We start from the raw sequence: 21,310 nt of genomic DNA, 5'->3' as shown, positions 1-21,310 counted from the left end.
TCTGAAAAATTTACAGGTTTGGAAGACAACAGATCAAAAGCTTGCCTAACACTACACAAACCTGCATTTTATAACTCTACCAACAGACACGTAGAAGGGAAAAAAATAAAATAAAAATGGAACTCGATTGCAACCCAAGAGAGATCAAAAATACGGAGTCTGCTTACAGTGAAAAACAAACAGGTAAACAGAAGAGAGAGAGAGAGAGAGAGAGAGAGAGAGAGAGAGAGAGAGAGAGCTAAGGTATTTTCATATCCGCTGCTAATCATTTTATACGAGTCATTATACCTGAACACCTCCATCAGTGACATTGGTGCTATCAGTTGGGGGGCTAATTGATATCCAAAGCAAGGACACTGTAATTGAAACCAGGCCTGACCAGACGTATACAATGGTGGGCACCCTTCCTCTCCTCCCCATCAAGCCTTTGGCAAAGGGATACATGTGAGCCAACACCCAGAAGCTAAAGAATGTTCCCCCCATTAGCTTACTCCATTCTGGTATCACACTGTATAAGGTCCTGGAGAACCCAATAACAACAGCAACAATGTTGACTACTATGATTGTTAGTGGCATTATGAAGAGACTTGTCCACTTGACCATGTAAAGATCAGCGTATATGTCATCTACGTCTTCACCACCGGACTTGGAGGTCAACTTGAAAGAAATTTCGATCCCAGCTACTACTTTTAGAAGTCCCTGGATCACGGCAACAAGGTGTGCACTTGTGCCACCAATCACCCAAAACTGTTCGTTTCGCCACCATTCCTCGAGCCCAATGCCGGACCACTTGACTTCCAGAAGGGAGATGAGAGTGAGACAAATAGTGATGATAAGGAGATAGGAGAGGAACGCAATATTTAGGCTTTGAACAATGAAGTGTCCCGTGAAGAGGGACAATGCAGGGAGGAAGCAGTAGATAACCAAGAAGAAGGAGGTAAAGGGATAGATGCCGACATTGAGGTATGCAACGCGTTGTAGGAACTTGATGCGCTTGCTTCCAAGAAGTGCATTGTTCCGAGAGAAGAAGATTTCCACTGAACCAGTGGCCCATCGGAGGACTTGGTGCAGGCGGTCGGTGAGGTTGATAGGTGCAGTACCTCGGAAAGCATCACGCTTTGTAATGCAGTACACCGACCGCCACCCACGGTTGTGCATTCGGTAACCTGTCAGCACATCCTCCGTCACCGATCCATAAATCCATCCTATACGCTCCCCCCATTCTGTCTTGTCCTCGTACCTGCGCTTCACGCCAAATATAGTTACTATCATTTGGATTTGATGAGTCTTTTGCAATGATCTCTACCATTTGGAAACTTCTCTTCTTTTAGAACACATTTATCTTATTTTCGTTCAAAAAATTTTACTGAACCAAATGCGTTCTAAAAGAAGTTTCCTATATTTGTAGAAAATGGGAATGGAAATATATGATATTCTCAGTAACAAAACGCGCATGTACATAGCTTCTTTTGTCAAACACTGTTGCTTCTCAAAGCCAGAATCTTAAGTAGATAAGGAGTGAATCTTGCTTTCATGTATGTTTAGCCCAAGAACAAAATGTTCGCGAAACAATTGCGGATAAGAATTTGAAATATGTAAGCAGTTACCAGCATGAGATGACAGCAACTGCCTCAGCAACAGTGGGCGCATCAAGTGGTGGACGAGGCAGGAGCAGTGCCCCTGGAGGCCGTCCATGCTTTACAGAAATGTGATCAGCAAGTGGCCGGCCTTGGTACTCGGCAATGGCTATGGTTTCCGTGAACATAGAAGAATTGCCAAACTTCTTTGGCAGGTTCAAGTCAGGGTGTGATGCCAGAGGCTGTGTTTCTGAGTCGTCTAATTCCTCAGTCTGCGATTGTGACTGCACTGCAATATTCGGAGCTGGGGATTTTAGTTGCCCAAACACACCGGAGTACTCGTTTGCCCTTGGTGGATGGAACCCATAGATTGCATGTCGTCGGAACATGCAGCCGGTTCCAACATACACCGGACCCTGAAGACCATCTAGAGCTCGCATATTTCCTATTAGGCCAAATGAGAAAATTAAAGTTTATGAGAAAAATAAAACTTCCCATGCATGAAAAACTTCACAAATAAGTTTTGGTAGCTACTTTTACTGCTGAGTTTCTATCACATAAAGCATGTTTATGGTGGGTTTTCCCCATTTGAAAGAAAATTGCAAACATTACCGTCAAAGAAGACAGTATTATGATTAGCATATCTGTCAGACGGATCAATCCCTTCAAATCTCTGTGGAAACTGTATGTAGCATAACCTGTCACCGCCACGGTCCATCATGAAGCACATTCCTTCCCTTACAGCTTGAGAATTGTAGATGTAATGGTCACAGTCCAAATTGAGTACGAACGGCCCGTTGGACAATATTGCTGAAGCTCGAACCATGGCGTTCATTGCTCCAGCTTTCTTGTTGTGGTCAAACCCCTGCCGCTTCTCTCGAGAGACATAGGCGAACATTGGCAGCCGAATGTCAACCCCGGTGAAGTCCAATTTTTTCTCGTCCGGATGACCCATCACTGGGTCATTTTCCGGCACCTTACTCATTACCTGTATGAATAATTTTCAAGAGTTAACTAAAAAAAAAATACTGGAAATGCTCAGAGAATTCTAAAGAAAATGAAATGTGAGTGATCGAGAAAACCATGCATTGCTATGTTGCTAAGAATAGTAAAATAATGCAAAATGGTTGTTGATAATTGAATAAATTTGAAAATTATAGATTAATTTCTTTTTCTTTTTACTAAAATCTTATTAGGAAAGAAAAAAAGAGAGTTAATGGAGCAGTTTGACTATGATCACCTGCAAAATTCCGGCATGGTCTCCCTTTGCATGGTCAACAGTGGGGTCAAGCCATGTCCCAGGCCAGTGAGTTCCATCGGCCATCCACGTGGCTTTGGTGAACTTGATCGGGTCCGGTGGCAGCACTCCACCGTTCTTCTCACGGGCAAGCTTCTTCTCCTTCGTTTCCTCCCTGGAGTTATACATTTCACTCCTCTTACGTATAGCTTCAGGGAGACCGTTGATCCTGACTTTAAACTCATCGTACTCTCTCTTGATCCAACGGCGGTCCTTGACAAAATCTGTGCGCTTCTTGTTCTTCGTTGGGTCAGTTTTGCTGTTGAAGTAACTGTCTGGATTCCTAGGCTCAATGTTGTGTTTGCGGCAAAAGGGCACCCAATCCTGCATATATAACAGTGGCATATTTTCATAATGTTAAATTTGAACTTTGCAAGAAATTAATTCGAGGGTGAAAGATATATAGTAAGAAAACCTCAGCAAAGTGAACGGCCTCGGCCATGGCCTCGAAGGTGAGTATGGCACCACCATCATCGGAAATGTAGCATGAGAGCTTCTCGATCGGGTAATCGGCTGCGAGGATGGAGAGAATGGTATTGGCTGTGACTAGAGGAGGTTCCTTTTCAGGGTCGGCAGTGGAGACAAATACATCAACCCCGGGTAGGTCAGACCGCCCACTTGGGTTGGACGGGGAGGGCTGATCGAACTTGTCGTGGAGGGCGGCGAGGTCAGTGGCTCGGTTGATGGGGTTGAGCTTGGGGAGAATGTCTAGAAGCCATGAGAAGGCGAACCAAACCTCGCAGACAATGGACATGCCCCATAGCCACATTGCGTCCCGGTTGGGGTTTCGGATACGCCATGCGAGGAAAAAACCTAGAACTATCATACGGATCACCACCAGCAACCTGCAATGTTCGATGAGAAAGATCTTCTGTAAATGCTTCACCAGGACTCATGCATGCATATATGCTATATAATCAGAAAATTACATTTCAATGATACGCTTTGAGCTCATGATAATTGATAAAATCCAAATGTAATTTGATTGAGATTTTTGTGGTTGAACTGCAAAAGTATCCATCAATCTTGTCCTAGAACTACTTGCTAAGAGTTGACTACAAAATAGGGAGAGCTAATAGAAAGCCAGTGATAGAGAAAGAATATTTGTAAAAACTGAAATAAAAAAACAGAAAAAAGAAATGTTCCTAAGGTGTGTTACCGTAGTTTGGACCGTCAGATTGATTACTTAATCTTAACCGTTTGATCAAGCTTATACACCTATGTATTGTTTGCTATAAAGCAATAATTTGGTGTGAGTTGAGCCTTATAAATGCCAATTTGACTTCCTTTTTTTCTTTTTCTTTTTTTCATGTGGAACTCTCTTCTTTCAAGACTATTTAAAACGTTCCATATAAAATATTCACAAACCATATATATATATATATATAAAATTTGATTTTGAAATTTCTTTTAACACGAATTCTGCTCCGGTAGTGCTGCTCAATTCAAGTGGGTAAGAAAAGTCGAATTTGAGCAAAGCAAGAGTTTTGTGCATTTGGGGTCTATAGAGTATCCGATTTTTTCTTCCAAAATTTAGTTCACAAATGATGTGTCACGATCTTATAAGATAGTGACACATTTTTCAAAATAATTGATCGCACGAGATTGTGACAAATCATTTAGAAACCAAATTTTAAAATAAAATAAAATAAAATTAAAAAGTGTAGCATTTCTCTTCTTTGAATCAACCCTCATGCTCAACCAACTCTCTGCCAACTTTTTAAGTACGTTTAGCTTAAAGCTCAGGTTTGTTCGCAAGTCTTACGCAAAACTCCGTCTAACAAATATATCACATTCTAAAACTTACTTCCGTTTGTTAGGGGGTCTCTAGTGTATGTTTTAACCAGAATATTGTCATCTACGTACTTGTTCATCTAAACAGAAAAATAATAATAATAATAATAATAATGTCATACATTTAGTGTGTACGTGCACCTGTAAGGGCTAAGAACACCGGCTTGAACCTTCAGCTTCCTAGTGAGCGGCTTCCACGGCTTGTCCATAAAATCCGACATGCTCATCCCGCTTTCCGGTCCGTAGTCTTCCCCCTCCTCGGACCAAAACGCATTGCCGATGCCGTACTTGCCCTTTGTTTCGAACAACCAGCGGTTGTGATCGAAGTCACCTGTTTGGCTCCTCAACAGCATTGATGTATTATTGTTGGAAGACTTCATCACTGACATCCTCCTCTCTATCTTTGTTGCCCCTCCGTGACGACCCCCGCCGGTCCCTCCATACCCTCCTTCCTCGTCCCCCACCCGCCTCCGCTGAGGACCTTCTGCCTTGGAATCTGGCGCTGCACCGGGCTGGTTGTCCGGTGTAGGTGGCATCATCACCGTGTAATTGATGTAGTCATTTGGGCCTGGAAACTCGCCTGACATGTCCAAGTCATCGTCCCGGGACAAGCTCACAATGCGGCCGCTCGATGTGCGTCGTGCAAATTTCACCGCCTGATGGGGTGGCCGGCCTGCCGACGATGACGATAGTGATTTCTTTGGTGAGGCTGATGAAGTTTCCATCTGTATATCTATCTTAATTAATGTCTTCTATGTGATTCTTCCCCAGAAAAACCATAAACTTTCATGAAAAATTGATGCTCTTCATTGTTTTTTTAAATCCGTCATCTTAAAATCCTGATATCATAAATTTTCATGTACACAGAAAGGCTAGGTGAAAAAAATGGAATAGAAATGAGAAATCATGGAAAATAGTGGAGTTTTGTGTCCAACGGCCGGTTGAAGGAAGGAAGGAAGGAGCCAAATTAGTTTGAGGAGTTCAATGGTGTGGAAGTTGCTTCTATTTTTAGCTTTACTGCAGCGAATGTCCCTCCCTCATTTCAAGCTTGGCCTCTCTCTGTCTCTCTTTCGGTTTGGTTTGTGGTCTTCTTATTTATATCGAATTATCGTTTGGTCCCTCCGAATTTGCCCAACTGTCAATTTAGCCCCTAACTTTTCTATCTCGTGAATTTGGTCCCTAGCTAGCTTTTCATATGCATCATGCATAATTTTTTTTTTTTTTAAAAAAAAAAAAATCATTTGCATGGATATAAGTTTGAACGGTGAAAAAGAGCAGGGTCAAAGTATATCTATCAATAATCTTTTTTTCTTTAACCTTTTCTTGTAAGTGTAATGTGTGTTTTTTAATCATATCAATTAAACAAGAGGTCAAAAAAAGGAGAAAAAAAAAAAGCTGTTAAATTGGTGCATGTAGTTTGATCTTGTAACAAATGAACTTGTAAATTTACGTGGCAAGTCTCTATAACTAAATGATTATTCCGTACAAATTTCAACAATTTCTTTGACAGGGTCCTTAGAAAATTATGAATTTACCTTCAAATAAAAATTAAATTCTAAATCTTTACGCTTAATGTAATAACCTCGACTCCTTTCGAGGGTAAAGTGGTCTTTTACTACTTATGAGAATGGATGACTGAGCATTTAATAAAATAAAATAATAAAAAAAAAAGCTGACCTTGTATATTTATAATATTTTGTGCTTTATTTAAATAACGGTTACTATTTTTTTTAATATCTGATTTCTTTAAATTTAATAAAATTTTATATCAATTTAAAATTTAAATTTTACCTTTTTAGTTAATATTTTTTAAAACCTTAATTGTCAAATCCTAGTAGCCGTTCTTCCTTTCAAAAAGAACAAACTCTACTTATATAAATAAACTAGTAGACACCTCATTTTCCCCCCTCACTGTTTTCTAGCCACACACGCTTTTCATTTGTCCAGCTTTCAGCTCCTTAGAGGATTAGTAGCAGTTACCTTATATTGGTTCCCTTCTCTATATTTAGGGAAAATTTCATGAAAAACATCAAAAAACCTCCCACAGCAGATGTCCTATATTTAGATGAGAGGGTTGGGAATGAATAGTAATTCCCTATGTATACATGTTTACTATTCATTCCCTATGTATTATTTTAATATAAAAGAAGTATAATTAATTGATATAGGGAAGAGAGAAAAAGTAGAAAAGAGAGAAAAATAATAAAATAAGAGTAAAAAAACAATATTTAATTGATATAGGAAAATGTAAGGGAACCTATTGTGAGATATTTTTTTATAAAGAAGTAAAAAGTAGTTTTATTCCCTATATTTAGGTAAAATGGTTGGGAATCCCGAAACTGCTGCTATAGCAGGTGCCCTATAACTAGCAGCAGATTCCCAACCATTTTTCCTATTTTAGGAAAAATTTAAAGAACCAAACCATTTTTTTTTCCTATATAAAAACACCGCACAACAGCTTCCCTTTATCTTTCCCTATATATTAAAATAATATTTCTTTTATCTTTAACTTTTTTTTTTCTTTTTAATTTCATTGCAAACTTTCCTCCTCCTCTTCTTCTTCTTCTTTCATTTTCTCTTTGAGACTTTTTTTTTTTTTTTTTTTTCTCTCTCAAATTTTCTCATTTTAATGATCCCCCAACTCACCCCCTCTCTTCTCCACTTAAACTCTCTCCCCCACGCACAACCCACCTTTCGGTTCTCTCTCAGATTTTTTTATTTTTTCAGTCTTCTTCTCCCTCTTATCTGTCTCTCTTCTTCCTTTCTTTATTTTTTTTTATTTTTTTTCGTCTTCTTCTCCTTCTCGTCTGTCTCTCTTCTTTCTTTCTTTCTTCTTCTTCTTTTTTTTTTTTTTTTTTTTTTTTTTATCTTTCTCTCCCTCTCTCTCTCTCGTCTCCATCTTCTTCCTATTTTTTCTATCTATTTTTTTTCTTTCTTCCATAAACTCTTTTCTCTCTCTCTCTCTCTCTCCATCTTCTTTCTCTCTCTTGTCTGCATCTTCTTTGAGGTTGAGGAATGAGGACGACTGAATGAGAGAGGAGAGAGAGAGCTGTTTTTTGAGGTTGAAGAATGACGATGCGTAGAGGAGAGAGGAGAGAGAAACATTTTTTTTATTAAAATAATCTGTTGGGAAGCTACAGTGCTTCCCAATGTATCGAGAAGTACTGTAGCTTCCCAAGGATCCTTATCTAAAATGAGGAAGCTGTTGTGGCTCGTATTTTGCACATTTTTTTTCAAATTTTCTCTATTTTAAGGAATAGAACTACTTATAGGGCATCTGCTACTAGTGCTCTTAAAGAATAGAACTACTTATAGGGCCCTAAGAGCCCAACCATTTTCCCTAAAAGTAGTTTTGTTCCCTAAGAGCACTCCCATCAGTTTCCCTATATTTAGGGAATAAAACTATTTTTTACTTCCCTATAAAAAAAATTTCACAATAGATTCCCTAAATTTTCTCCATATCAATTAAATACTATTTCCTTATCTTATTTTATTATTTTTTCTCTTTCTTATTTTATTTCTTTTTTCTTTCCTCCTCTCTCTCGTCTTCTCCATAAACTTCCTCTCATCTTCTCTATCCTCTCTCTCTCTCAAAACCCATCACCTTCATCTCTCATCTTTTCCGTCCTCTCTCTCAAAACCAACTCATAAATCTCTTCCAGAAATTCTAGGAATGCGATTTTGCAAAAATTTTAGTTCCGATCTCTAAGGTAGGGCTCGAATCATGGATTGAAGCAATGGATGTGGATTCGTCGTCGATGGTGTTGGAGACCAATCACGATTCGGGGGTGCAGAACCACAATACGGCGTCGTCTCCGGTGGATCTCCGTTGGGTCGTCGCCGGCGAAATAAGGGCCGAATTTCCAGTGAGTTGACGGAAGAGACAAGAAACAGGGGCCGAATTCTGGTGAGTTGACAGAGAGCCGATTTTCCGATTCTCTCCAATGAATAATCTGATTGCTTTGTTTGGGAGACATGGATTTGGGGTTTTTTTTTTTTGGTTTCCGATTATTCTCGTAGTTGGATTTTGTGGATTTTGTGTGGTGATTAAGGTGGTTATTTGTTTGTTTGGTGAGAAAGTGAAGGAAAATCAGCAAGAAGTTGTTTCTCGGTCATCTTTGGATGCGGGAAGGGGAAAGGAGAGAGGACAGAGAGGAGAGAGCCAGTTTTTTTTTTATTAAAATAATGGGTTGGGAAGCACTGTTGCTTCCCAACCAAAAAACCCAAAATTAGGGTAGCTGCTGGAGGTGCGATTTTTGTGTTTTTTGTGATATTTTCCCTAAATATAGCGAAGGGAACCACTTTAAGGAACTTGATGGGAGTGCTCTAAGTAATTCTGTTCCCTAAAATAGGGAAAATTTGAAAAAAGTCACAAAAAATAAGCCACAACAGTTACTCTATTTTAGAGGGTCATCGTTGGGAAGCTAGAGTGCTTCCCAATTGTAGCTTCCCAACAGCTTATTTTAATAAAAAAAAACGTTTGTCTCTCTCCTCTCTCAACGCATCCTCAACGTAAAAAAAAAAAAAAAACAGCTCTCTCTCTCCTCTCTCATTCAGTCATCTTCAACCTCTCTCCTTGCGGGTCTTGCCCCTGCCACCCACCTCAACTCCCACAAAATCCCCTTCCTCCTCCTTGAAGTTTCTGATGCCGTCGGCGGAGATGGATAGAGATGGACAACGACGCTTTTCCCTTCACGCCTCTGTCTCTCTCATTCTTAATCAACAACAGATGAGTGAACAAAAGAAAAAACGAAGAAACAAAGAACAAGAGAGCGATTGAGTAAAATAGAAGATGCAGACAAGAGCGAGAAAGTAGATGGAGAGAGAGAGAGAGAGAGAAGAAGAAGAGATTTTATGGAAAGAAAAAAAAAAAAAGAAAAAAAAAAAGAAAAAAAAGAAAAAAAAAGAGACAGACGAGAGGGAGAAGAAGACAGAGGTGAGAGAACTGGAAGAAAAATAAAATAAATGGCATCAACGGCTTCAAAGAAGAAGAGGTAAAAAGATGCAGAAGCTTCCATAATAAAGTAAAAATAAAAAAAATAAAAAGGTTAAAAATATTATTTTAATAATATAGGAAAAGATAAAATGAAGCTGTTATGGAGTGTTTTTGTACAACAAAAAAAAAATGATTTAACTTTCTAAATTTTTTTTAAATTAAAAAAAATGATTAAAAATCTGTTGATAGCGTTATTAAACAAAATAACATCTTGTCTCTTATTTCTCTTTTTTTTTTTAGTTTTTCTCTTTCTGTAGAACCGTAGCCTTCATACACTGACATGCTAATTTATTTAGTTTATTTTATCTTGTTGTCCTTCAAATATTTACTTTAATATTTTCTGGTTCTATGGTCATTCATGTTTGTAGAACAATCATGAACCTTGACTTTTAGTCCATTATCAGTTTATCACCAAACGTGGGTAGTCTTTATTCCTTCTAATTTTTTATTATTATTTCCTCCTCTTTTCTTTCCTATGGACGTGGCTCTTGTAATTACAATAATTTAATCAAACATTAATCGGGAAAAAGAGAATAACTCACGTTTACGCCCGATAGCCCAGACGTTGAGGTCTTATGCTTCAACTACCCATCATCCAATCTTCCAAAGCACCAAACACCAAGATTCCTGCATCAAAACAGAGAAGAGAGCCCATAGAGCGTGAGAAATCAGTAACAAGCGAGAGAGAGAGAGAGAGAGAGAGAGAGAGAGAGAGAGAGAGAGAGAGAAGACCTTCAGAGACAGAGAGAAGATGGGGAATGAAAATGAGCTCAAAACTTCAGATGAATCAGATGGAGACAGAGAGACGCAGAGAGGAGAAAAGAAGCGGGAGAGAAGATGAGGGAAATGGAAAGTTGGAGGGAAAGGAAAAAGTGGAGGAAAAGGAAACTGTAGCGTTAAGTCGTGCAACGCTGCAAGCAGCGCCCACTATTTACGGAATTAAGGGAAATGTATTTTAGAGTAGGAATACATAATCCGATGGAGTACATTTTTAACACTTTTATTATCTATTCTAGCTTAAAGTTAAAAATACATAAGCCATTGGGAGTGCTCTTAGTTCTCTTTTTCTTTCCTAGCAGTAAAATACTAGAACGAAGGAGGTATAGCCTTTATCATTTTTATTTTATTTCCTTCTTTTCAGACAGCATGGTCTCCACGCCTGATTCGTTCTTGTTGTTTATTGTTGGTACAGTTTCCGGTATGATGTGAATCTGCACGTTCCTTTGATGTTCTTCACGCTTCTTGATAATTCTGCAAAACAACAAAAACTAGGGACCCTTCCGGGGGTCCCGCTCCGATGCCTAAGTTAGCTTCTGTGAGAAAATAATGCTCTATGCATAAAATTGAGTCTTAGTTTATACCTGGGGTATGAGCCTATTTATAGGCATAGAGGTGGAGTCAAACCTGGATTAGGACTCCTGCTCCTTGTTGATCTAGAACTGCTGTCCGAGTTCTAATTGGACTTCAATCCTTTACTAGACTTCTAATTGGATATCTTCTTAGACTTCCAATCTGATATCTTCTTAGACTTCTGATCTGATATCTTCTTAGACCTCTGATATGATCATTATTCTTATCTTTATCATTATTCTTATCTGTTTGGACCTATTTGACTTTTGAATCTTCTCTTTGGATCGGGTTGAGTGGATTTATCCCCAACAGTTACCCCCCAATTCCCTTATCTGAAGCTTGCTTGAATAATGGGAATTCCATGTCTAAGGAAACCCGATTTTTGTCTCCTTCTGAAAACCTGCTAACCTGCAAAACCCGAGGGTTAAATCTTACCCCCCAAGAAGTTTCTTCTTGCTCTCGGCTAGGACTGATCCGAGAGGCTCCTTCTCGGCAAGGACTGATCCGAGAAGTTGTTCTTGCTCTCGGCTAGGACTGATCCGAGAGGCTCCTTCTCGGCAAGGACTGATCCGAGAAGTTGTTCTTGCTCTCGGCTAGGACTGATCCGAGAGGCTCCTTCTCGGCAAGGACTGATCCGAGAAGTTTTTCTTGCTCTCGGCTAGGACTGATCCGAGAGGCTCCTTCTCGGCAAGGACTGATCAGAGAAGTTGTTCTTGCTCTCGGCTAGGACTGATCCGAGAGGCTCCTTCTCGGCAAGGACTGATCCGAGAAGTTGTTCTTGCTCTCGGCTAGGACTGATCCGAGAGGCTCCTTCTCGGCTAGGACTGATCCGAGAAGTTGTTCTTGCTCTCGGCTAGGACTGATCCGAGAGGCTCCTTCTCGGCTAGGACTGATCCGAGAAGTTGTTCTTGCTCTCGGCTAGGACTGATCCGAGACGACCCCCCTTTCTTCTTGATCTCGGCTAGGACTGATCCGAGACTCTCGGCTAGGACTGATCCGAGAGTTTTTGCCTGCAAAAGAAACAACATCAACGGGTTCCTGGTCCCTAGACCGGGAACACTCCGATGCTTAAGTCAGCTTTATTCATTTATTCTGAAAATACTTATTCCCAAAATCTGGGGAATTTTCTGTCTAGTCTGAATTAAAAATAAAAGTCTAGTTCTTTGCAAATATAAATGCTAAAAAATAAAAGCAAGCCTGAAATTCCTGAGAGTCCTTTTTATGGGATCACGGGCAGATACTGCTGTTGCCTCGGCTCTCTATGCTGTGGGCTTCTGCTTCTTCGGTCCTTTCTTTTTTCTATGTCATCTCGGGGAGCATTCTCTTGATGCCTTTCGTCTAGCTGAGGACGGTCTCGGGGATAATAATCCCGTGGCTGTTGATCTCGGGGCTGATAGTCCTGATGATTCCGAGGCCTGTTATTTCCTGGATGGTTCCGTCGCTCTCCCAAGAACCGAACTAGCTTGCCATTCTTTATGAATTCTTCTATTAACAACCTTAGGGTTACGCACCCCTCGGTGTAATGACCTGCTTGTTTATGGAAATCACAATACTTCCCTGCATTCTTATAAGGAGGATCACCTGGTATCTTTTGTGGTTCCCGAAACGCCGGATCTCTCTTGATCTCCATGAGGACTTCTGATATCTCGGCATTGAGAGGTGTAAAGTTGTAATCTTTGAACTTCTTTACCTGCCTCTGCTCTTCCCAATCAGCTTTCTTGAGTTCTTTCCTTTTCTTTTCTGGGGCTGTCTCTCGGGGTAGTCTAGAACTGGCCATAGACTTCAGCGTCTCTTCCTGATTGATGAATTCTTCTACCTTATCCATGAGGCCCTGCAAGGTACTCGGTTGCTTCCGGATCAACTTCTTCATCAAAGGCTCCTCGGGTGAAATTCCCTGATAAATGGCAGCAAAAATCATATCCTCGGTCGGATCTTCGACCGTAGCCTTCTCTCGGTTGAACCGAGCCATAAACTCCTTAAGACTCTCATTGCCTTGCTGGTGCAATGATAGCAAATATCCCGAAGGCTTCTTCCTTGTCCGGAAAGCCAAGAACTCCGTTAGGAATATCTTGGACAATTCCTTGAACTGATCAACGGAATTCGGGGGCAGCTTCCTGAACCAGTCTCGGGCATTCCCCGAAAGAGTAAGAGGGAAGGCCCGACATGCTACTTCATCGGGTGTCCCGTGAAGGTCTAGATGAGCTTTGAAATTCTCTAGGTGATCCAAGGGATCTCTGTCTCCTGCATAACTTAGAATTTGGGGTACCTTAAACTTATCGGGAAGCTGATAGTCTGCCACCCGTCTGGTGAAGGGTGAGTCTGTACCCTTTAGGAGCTTGTCCACCATTACGGATCTGCCTTTGTCCTTTCTTTCCATCTCCATGTACGTGCACCTTCTCTCCAGCTTGGCAATAATTCTGCTCAGATCTCCTTGGCGGTCATCCTCCCTCCGAGGATTAATGTTGCTATTGTGATCTTCTTCCTCACGCTCATCCCTATTCATCTCGGGATTGGGCTGTCTCGTCCTCATGCGTAACAATTCTGCATTTAAGTCTTCAATCTGGGCTTCCAACGCTGCTGTGCGATCTTGATCTCCACCCCCCTGGGGAGGGTTCGGTGGAGGCTGCAAATTATTCTGAATAGCCGGTTCCTGTGGGGCCACGGGCTGTCGATTGGTCTGGCTTCCGGAACGTGTGTTCATCACCATGCTGGATCTTATTTTTCTTTTATGAGGAACGAATAATCGTTTCCCACAGACGGCGCCAAACTGTTGGTACAGTTTCCGGTATGATGTGAATCTGCACGTTCCTTTGATGTTCTTCACGCTTCTTGATAATTCTGCAAAACAACAAAAACTAGGGACCCTTCCGGGGGTCCCGCTCCGATGCCTAAGTTAGCTTCTGTGAGAAAATAATGCTCTATGCATAAAATTGAGTCTTAGTTTATACCTGGGGTATGAGCCTATTTATAGGCATAGAGGTGGAGTCAAACCTGGATTAGGACTCCTGCTCCTTGTTGATCTAGAACTGCTGTCCGAGTTCTAATTGGACTTCAATCCTTTACTAGACTTCTAATTGGATATCTTCTTAGACTTCCAATCTGATATCTTCTTAGACTTCTGATCTGATATCTTCTTAGACCTCTGATATGATCATTATTCTTATCTTTATCATTATTCTTATCTGTTTGGACCTATTTGACTTTTGAATCTTCTCTTTGGATCGGGTTGAGTGGGATTTATCCCCAACATTTATATTTTTCTTCCTTCTCTTTTCTAGCCTTGTACTGTAGCACCTTTGTCCTTATCTTCCATCTCTTGTCATCCACAGAAAATATTATTCTGTACACCTAACCTTTCATTTTTTTTTTTTTTATTTACTTTAATCCATTTAAAAAGCAGCCCTTGTTTGAAGCGTTCATAGCCTGTTTATTCTCTTTTTTTCTACTGGTCGCGTATATGCAGTAGCAGCCGAACACTATTCCAGACAAAAAATAAGAAGAAGAAGAATAATATATATATATATATATATAAATTATTTATTTGTTTACTTTCTTTTCTATTCTTTTATTTTTGGTATAAGTCCTAAACTACTTCTGTTTTTATTTTATTTTATTATTATTTTCCCTCTACTCCTATGTCCTAATAACCTCATAACAAATCTTCATTGGCAAAAATATATTAGATTTTAGTTATTTTAATTATGTTCCGCAGAGAAATAAAGACAGTTTTAATTCAAGTGTTTTAAAAGTCATTGTTAATTGCTTAAAAATCACGGAGTCTTTTTAATAAATTATTTTGAAAGATGTAAAGTTTGGTTATACATGAATTTATCAAATTATATGACTTTAATGGAGAATATTTCTTATGGCAATTGTCTTTATTGAGTTGTATTTCTAATATCAATAAAAGAAAATGTATTATTGTTTATTTAATGATTTATGTGTTATTCGAGTTATTAGTATGCTTAAGGAATCCATTCTCAGTAGGTTAGCAAGACGAATCTTAGTGGTGTCAGTGTGTAGTCTAGTGACTAGCACGACTGCACGAGGTATTAATTTATTTAAACATGTACCAGGTGACTAGTAAGGTGTCGAGATATTCCAACGACGTACTGCGTTCAGAGATGTAAGGGATCATCTACCACTTCTAAAATTATTTTATCCATTGATTCTAGCATATTTACGAATAATTGTTCTCGTTATGTATTTCAAATTTATGTTGATGCATGGAGGATTGTTTTAAAATATTCTTGAGATGAAAGTTGTCGGTAGAAATGATATTCTTGAAATCAATGGCTTTAAGAAAAGCTTTAGTTATAAAGGACTTTCCAATTATAGTCAATTGCTTATTTAGTTCCCGAGACAGGAAGTTACTACTTTTTGAAATTAAATAAAAGAGGAGTGTAAAAACCCTCACACACGTTGCCTCAAGAGTTACCAAGCATTGTGAAAGGAATAAGAATAATTTATGAGAAGGAGAAATTTTTTTATAAAAGAGGCACGTGTGTGGAGGAAACTATTATTTTGGTCCCAGAGATATTCACAGAGATTCACAGAGGATTAAGCTCAGTACCGTTACTTGAGATGGAAGCGCACCTGCTGAAGGACGTTGAGAATGCGGTAATCCGTCTCTAGGTCATGCTAAGTACACTTTAATTAATTAGCTGACGAGGCAGGCCTGCGGCCACAGTTACCTGCCACGGTCACAGCAAAAACCACGCAACCCTAAGTACACAGGGCGTAATAGTATACATGAGCCTTAAATATGAGAAGTTTTACTTATCAACCAGTAATTTTATGCTTTAAGCAAAATACCGAACGTATATTTGTATTCTGGAAATTTAGATTTCAAGTGTGTTTTAATAATTGTTTTGAAGAAAATGAATTTAACTCAGCCGTTTTATGGTTGAGGATTACCTTACCGAGCATTTCTCACTCACCCCTTATTTTGTTTTTATTTTCAGGTTATGAGTAGAGAAACTTAGGTGGCCGGGATGGGATTTAGGCTAGCATTAGGACATTGCATTTCAGTGACATTAATAAGTGCACTTGCACGATAAATTTAGTTTTTCTATAGATTTTCAGTTATTGAATCAAACATATATAATTGCTCTTTTTGAAATACTCGTTTCCGCATTTATTGAAGCTCTGAGTTAAAAAAATTATTTTCTAGAAATTTATTTAATTTAGCATATTAGATAGGTTATCTGGCAGACCTTATGAATGTTTGCGGTTTTGTGTAAGAAAATGGACGAACCTAACTTTTAACGGTTTGGGGGCGTTACACTTAACGTACAGAAAATGAAATTCTCAACAATTATTAAAAAGACTAGAAAGACATATATATCAAGATTGATATAGTTCACGCCTCCCCTCAAACGAGAAAAAAAAGAATGAGATATATATTATAGTCTAATATACTTCAAGCAAACTTTTTTGCAATGTTGGGTGTAACCCAATTTTTCTTGAGAGACAAAGAAAAAGAAAAAGAAAAGATGGAGATACAGAAAAGAGAACTAGAATAAGAATAGAGAGCCCATTCTATCAGGTTATGGCAAAAACCAAGGGTTTTTTGCCCACCAATAATATATTGACACATCATCTCAAAACAAAAAAACTCAAAAAACTAAAGTGTTGTTGAAACACCGGATCTGGACCACGCTGAGAACGCCCCTGCCCAAATCTGCACCACCACAGCCAGGCCGAACGCCGCCGGCACCACCCAGGCCAGACCACGCCGCCAACGCCCGTACTGGACCACGCTGCCACCGCCCGGGTCGGAACACGCCGCCACAGCCAGGCCAACCCCAACTCCTCCGACGTGGGTCTGGACGCTTCCGGCAACGTCCAAGTCGGAAAACGCCACCAACGCCCGTGTCGGACCACACCGTCCAGGTCGAAAACCGCCATTGTCATGGTCGGAAGACGCCGTCACAGCCAGGCCAAACCCGACGGTGAGTGACGCCCGGACAGAAGGGGTGGCCCGAAGGCCACCCCCGGTTCGGGCCAACCCCAGACCCCAGGGGTGGCCGCGCGGCGGCCCCATGGGGCCACCCCCCAGTAGCCGGGGGTGGCCATCGGGCCAACCCTAGATCGGTTGGCCCGAAGGCCACCCCCAGACCCCGGGGATGGCCGCGCGACCGCCCCATGGACCAGGGGTAGCCGCGCGGCCACCCCCCAGGGCCTAGGGTGGCCTTCGGGCATACCCTAGATCCATCTAGGGGTGGCCCGAAAGCCACCCCCAGACCCCGGGGGTGGCCGCGCGGCCCGGTGGCGGCGGCTTTTCGGCCTGGGGCTGCGGATTTGGGGTGGTGATGGTGCTCTTCCGGTTGGGCAGCAGCATTTCATTTTTTGAGTTTTAGCTGACTTGTCGATTTCTTATTGGTTGGCAAAATACCCTTCCTTTGTGCCACGACTGGACAGAAGTTATTCCCATAAGATATATACCTGATGCGGGCATGTAGAATAGTTGCTATTGATGAATTAAGGAGATTTCACGGATTTTTCTGTGGACAAGAGAGGTGTCTGCATAACCATCCTTGACATGTTACGGTGGTCATGTGGCCGCCCTACTTTATTATTATTTTTTTAAAAAAAAAAAGAAAAAAAGAAAAAAGAAGAAGTAATAAGTTAGTCCTACACCTACAAAAATTAAGCACCCGTCTTGTCAAATATTCTTATTAAGTGTGAAAAGTTTTATGTGAGTTGTTTATTAATAGTTTTGAGAAAAGTATATTTTTGTCTTTGAAATATGAAAACATTACCATACATTATTTGTTTTCGAAGTTCTCATTGTGCTATGATTATAGACAAATTTACTCGTTCGGAAAAGCAAGGAACTGGACTTGGCAAATTGGCATGTTGGGGTGCAACTCCTTCAGCCTTGGCTGTGCATTGACAGTATTGCCTGGCTAATAGCCAAGGGTAGGGGTGAGACTAAGTTTCAAGCCTTCAACTTCATAAAATAAAAAATAATAATAATAATAATAAAAACCCTTCAACTTGTAAGGAAGAATCATTTTAAAATCACGAAACTTCAAAAATTAACTGTGTGAGAGTGGCATGGTTAGATTATCAACCATACCTTTGGCAGAGAGGGAACTGGCTTGATCATAATCTATAGAACTTCATTGAACATAGGTTTTGGGCATCAAGTACTGATACGTACATACAACAAACGTACATCTTAACCAAAATAAACAACCCACCCAATGAAACGATACGAAGTAATTTTGCATTTTTTATAAAAAGAAAATTCCAATGTTCATATGATCATAATCTATATATAGAACTTTATTGAAAATATATAAGTTTTGGGCATCAAGTGATACGTACATACAACACACAACGTACATCTTAACCAAAATAAACAACCCACCCAATGAAACGATATGAACTGATTTTGAATTTTTCCCAAAAGAAAATTCCAATAATCAATAACAAAACTATTTCCCTTGCTATGTTTACTCTTTTGGACGAAGCTCGATGCCATGGACAACAAGGCCGGACTTCCCGTTAAGGACTCTAGTCTCCCCCAATTGCATATCCACCACCCTATCAACTTGGCCATTGAAGAAGTCCCCAATCTCAACCTCCAACCACATGTCCTCTCTCCGGCGTGGAACTTGTCCATTCTGTCCTCCTGGTGTATCCGGTAACAAATAAGCGTCATTGGTAGCATTGCCTTCGTTCTCATTTTCAAATTTAATGGACACCTTCACTGGGCGGTCAAACCCATTGAAATGATCTCCCACTAAAGTGTAAACGAAGTAGGCGCCATATCTTGTGTTTGGGGACAAGATATTAGTCTCAATTCTACGTCCTATGAGAAGCCAACACACATGTAGAAGATGAGCCACCTCCGAGAATCTGCACATTTCATACAACAAGAATATTATCCCCACAGTTGCTATGTACAAAAAGGATAAACAAGCATGCCTATGCACGCACGCACACGCAAACAGAGCGTTAGACAGAGACCTGGACTGGGCAAAAACAGGCGACTCAGCTGAAGAAACCCACTTCCAGTAACGCGCATCGTGTCCCCATATTACACATAACTCCCTCGCTCCCAGCATGTAACACTTTTTCCCACTCCATTTATCAATTGCGAAGCTCTGTTCAATCACCATTCCAATTATTCAACAAACCAACAAAAGGAGAGTAGGGATAGGGAAATGGAGAATAGATGACAAAAACAAAGTCAGAAGTACATCACAAAGACTCTCAGTTCGATATAATCAAACATATGAACCACACTTCTTTTTGATCGAGTGAGTGACTACAAGATAAGAGAAATGGTGAAAGATTCAAACATGAGACATGACCCCAACCGGATGTGCTACCATTGGATTTCATACCAACAACATTCAAGCAATTATTAAACTAAGAGCGTGTTTGGCTTTGCGAATTCAAAAGTTTAAAGTGCATTTTGAAACAAATTGTGAAAAATGTCCTGTTTGGAAGTGAGTTTGCAAATGGCGGTTTGAATATGTGGGAGACACCTTTTAAAAAAAAAAAATAATAATACATGATTTTAAAGATCGAATCACAATTTTTCCAAACGCTAATTGTATTTCTAAAAATCAAGTTCTCATTAATTGCATTTTGAAATAGCTATTTTTTGAAATTACAAGTTTTGAAACGCTAAACCAAACAGATGTAAGTGAAAAATTAACAGTGACAAACTGTATATTTGGAACTTCCAGAAGAAAAATAGCATTCGGAATTATCCTTAAAAAATATCTTGGAATTGCAATTCCTCTTAAGTTTAAATTTTAGGGATAAATGCTTTTTCGGTCCCTATGATTTGAGGTTTTGACAAACAACTCTCTAAGTTTCAAAAAGTGATTAATCACTCCCTAGTGTAAGAAAAAAAAAAAAAAAAATTGATTCATACCGTTAGAAAAGTTGACATAATCCGTTAAAGTTGACCATTGTAAATGACACATGTCACACAATATATGATTGGTGCTAATGTAATTTCTGTCAATTTTTCTAACGGTAGAGACCAATTTTTATTTTTTTGGCTTACCTAGAGAGTGATTAATCACTTTTCAAAACCTAAAGATTTATTTGTCATATCCTTAAACTAAGAACTAAAATGCATTTATCCCTAAATTTTAATAAAAAGAAATATTTTAAAGCAAAGCAATAATAAGATCTCAAATGCATGTCTTTCATGTATAATATGATTCTCTCTGAAGGAATCCCAAACCAAGATCAAGCCAGCAAGGATAGTGAATTAAAGAAAATCATTAGGAAATAAACTTTCCGGAAAATAGTAAGCCAAATCATCACGTTCGGTATGACACTAGGTAACTCTATCCAAGCATTAAATATCATCAACTGTGTCTTAAAACATTGGTCTATTATTTACTAAATTGATCTTATGAGAAAAAGAGAGTTTCGATTTGTAAAGTTGAAAAAATCACATAACATAGAAGATCTGCTGGAGTTTTTTTTTTTTTTTTTTTCAAACCACCTAAAAGCCAAATCCCCAGTCTCAAAAGAATTTTTTAGTCATCAATCTCAGGATCCATACTGCTTAACTTCTTGTGATTATGACAAGAGTATTCCTCAAAGCAATATCAATATAGAAAAGCATCTTTTCCTTGACGCAACGGTTGCGAAAAACTTATAACGAGCTAATAAACATGAGTACGCAGCTAGTGACTCTTTCTCACCGTGTTACCGTTGCCGATCAGGATGGGATTACGGCAGAGATGGAAATAAATATCCTTCTTGGGCAGGACATTCAAAAGCGATGACACGGACGACTCCGATTGAGAAATGATCTGCTGATAATCCGGTGGCAAAAACCTCTCCCACACGAGATCCGAACCTGCAGCCGATCTGAAGATCCGGGAGAGTAGCGAACACCTGCACGCATCGGGAGGGGATGTTGAGGAAATTATGGCGGAGATGCACTCTTCCGGCAGTACGGCTTCGATCGTAATATCCATTTCCTTTCAACTTCTCTTCTTCTGTTTGGGAATGAATTGTGCTGGGCTTGTGTTGGTTGACATTGGGAGACTTTACAATGCCTCTACTCTTAAGGAGGCGTGTTAGAATAGTGTTGGGACGTTTCTAATGAATGCAGGTATGCTGCATGCTGCATGCAGATTGCAGCGGAGTAAACGTTGACTCCGACTCCAATTGATACCCAAATGAGAATTTGACATGTGTAAAAACCCCAATTTATGAAGATATCACTTAAAAGTTAAATTAAAGTGACCTCTCAAGGCATGGAAGTTCAGGCAAGTCTGTGTGACGTAGGAGTATAAACGAGCTGGT

At 39.8% G+C, this 21,310-nt stretch overlaps 2 protein-coding genes across 2 annotated transcripts; both read right to left on the bottom strand.

Annotated features, from left to right (window-relative positions):
- Positions 1-127: 127 nt before the first annotated feature.
- On the bottom strand, positions 128-5,449 carry LOC133858525 (cellulose synthase-like protein D1). Its single transcript, XM_062294003.1, has 6 exons — positions 4,810-5,449; positions 3,290-3,719; positions 2,818-3,198; positions 2,190-2,565; positions 1,608-2,022; positions 128-1,240 (listed from the first exon to the last, which is right to left on the bottom strand). Exons 1-6 carry the CDS (start codon positions 5,391-5,393, stop codon positions 283-285), a joined length of 3,144 nt encoding a protein of 1,047 aa, XP_062149987.1. The 5' UTR covers positions 5,394-5,449; the 3' UTR covers positions 128-282.
- Positions 5,450-18,281: 12,832 nt separating this feature from the next.
- LOC133858572 (putative F-box protein PP2-B12) lies at positions 18,282-21,069 on the bottom strand. The gene is made up of 3 exons (XM_062294050.1): positions 20,701-21,069; positions 18,995-19,131; positions 18,282-18,883 (listed from the first exon to the last, which is right to left on the bottom strand). Exons 1-3 carry the CDS (start codon positions 20,977-20,979, stop codon positions 18,478-18,480), a joined length of 822 nt encoding a protein of 273 aa, XP_062150034.1. The 5' UTR covers positions 20,980-21,069; the 3' UTR covers positions 18,282-18,477.
- Positions 21,070-21,310: the final 241 nt, after the last annotated feature.

Source organism: Alnus glutinosa, chromosome 1 (assembly GCF_958979055.1).
Source record: "Alnus glutinosa chromosome 1, dhAlnGlut1.1, whole genome shotgun sequence".
Lineage (NCBI taxonomy): Eukaryota > Viridiplantae > Streptophyta > Magnoliopsida > Fagales > Betulaceae > Alnus > Alnus glutinosa.
Note: the sequence above shows the minus strand (reverse complement) of the source record. Positions and strands in the feature narration are given on the sequence as shown.

Excerpts from the sequence above, each read along its gene's own strand:
- LOC133858525 (XM_062294003.1), bottom strand. The coding sequence starts at position 5,393 with ATGGAAACTTCATCAGCCTCACCAAAGAAATCACTATCGTCATCGTCG. Across the intron at positions 2,023-2,189 it reads TAATACTGTCTTCTTTGACG|GAAATATGCGAGCTCTAGAT; the intron begins GTAATGTTTGCA and ends TTGGCCTAATAG. Across the intron at positions 1,241-1,607 it reads GTTGCTGTCATCTCATGCTG|GTACGAGGACAAGACAGAAT; the intron begins GTAACTGCTTAC and ends CGTGAAGCGCAG.
- LOC133858572 (XM_062294050.1), bottom strand. The coding sequence starts at position 20,979 with ATGGATATTACGATCGAAGCCGTACTGCCGGAAGAGTGCATCTCCGCC. Across the intron at positions 19,132-20,700 it reads TGATCGGCAACGGTAACACG|AGCTTCGCAATTGATAAATG; the intron begins GTGAGAAAGAGT and ends GTGATTGAACAG. Across the intron at positions 18,884-18,994 it reads CCTGTTTTTGCCCAGTCCAG|ATTCTCGGAGGTGGCTCATC; the intron begins GTCTCTGTCTAA and ends TGAAATGTGCAG.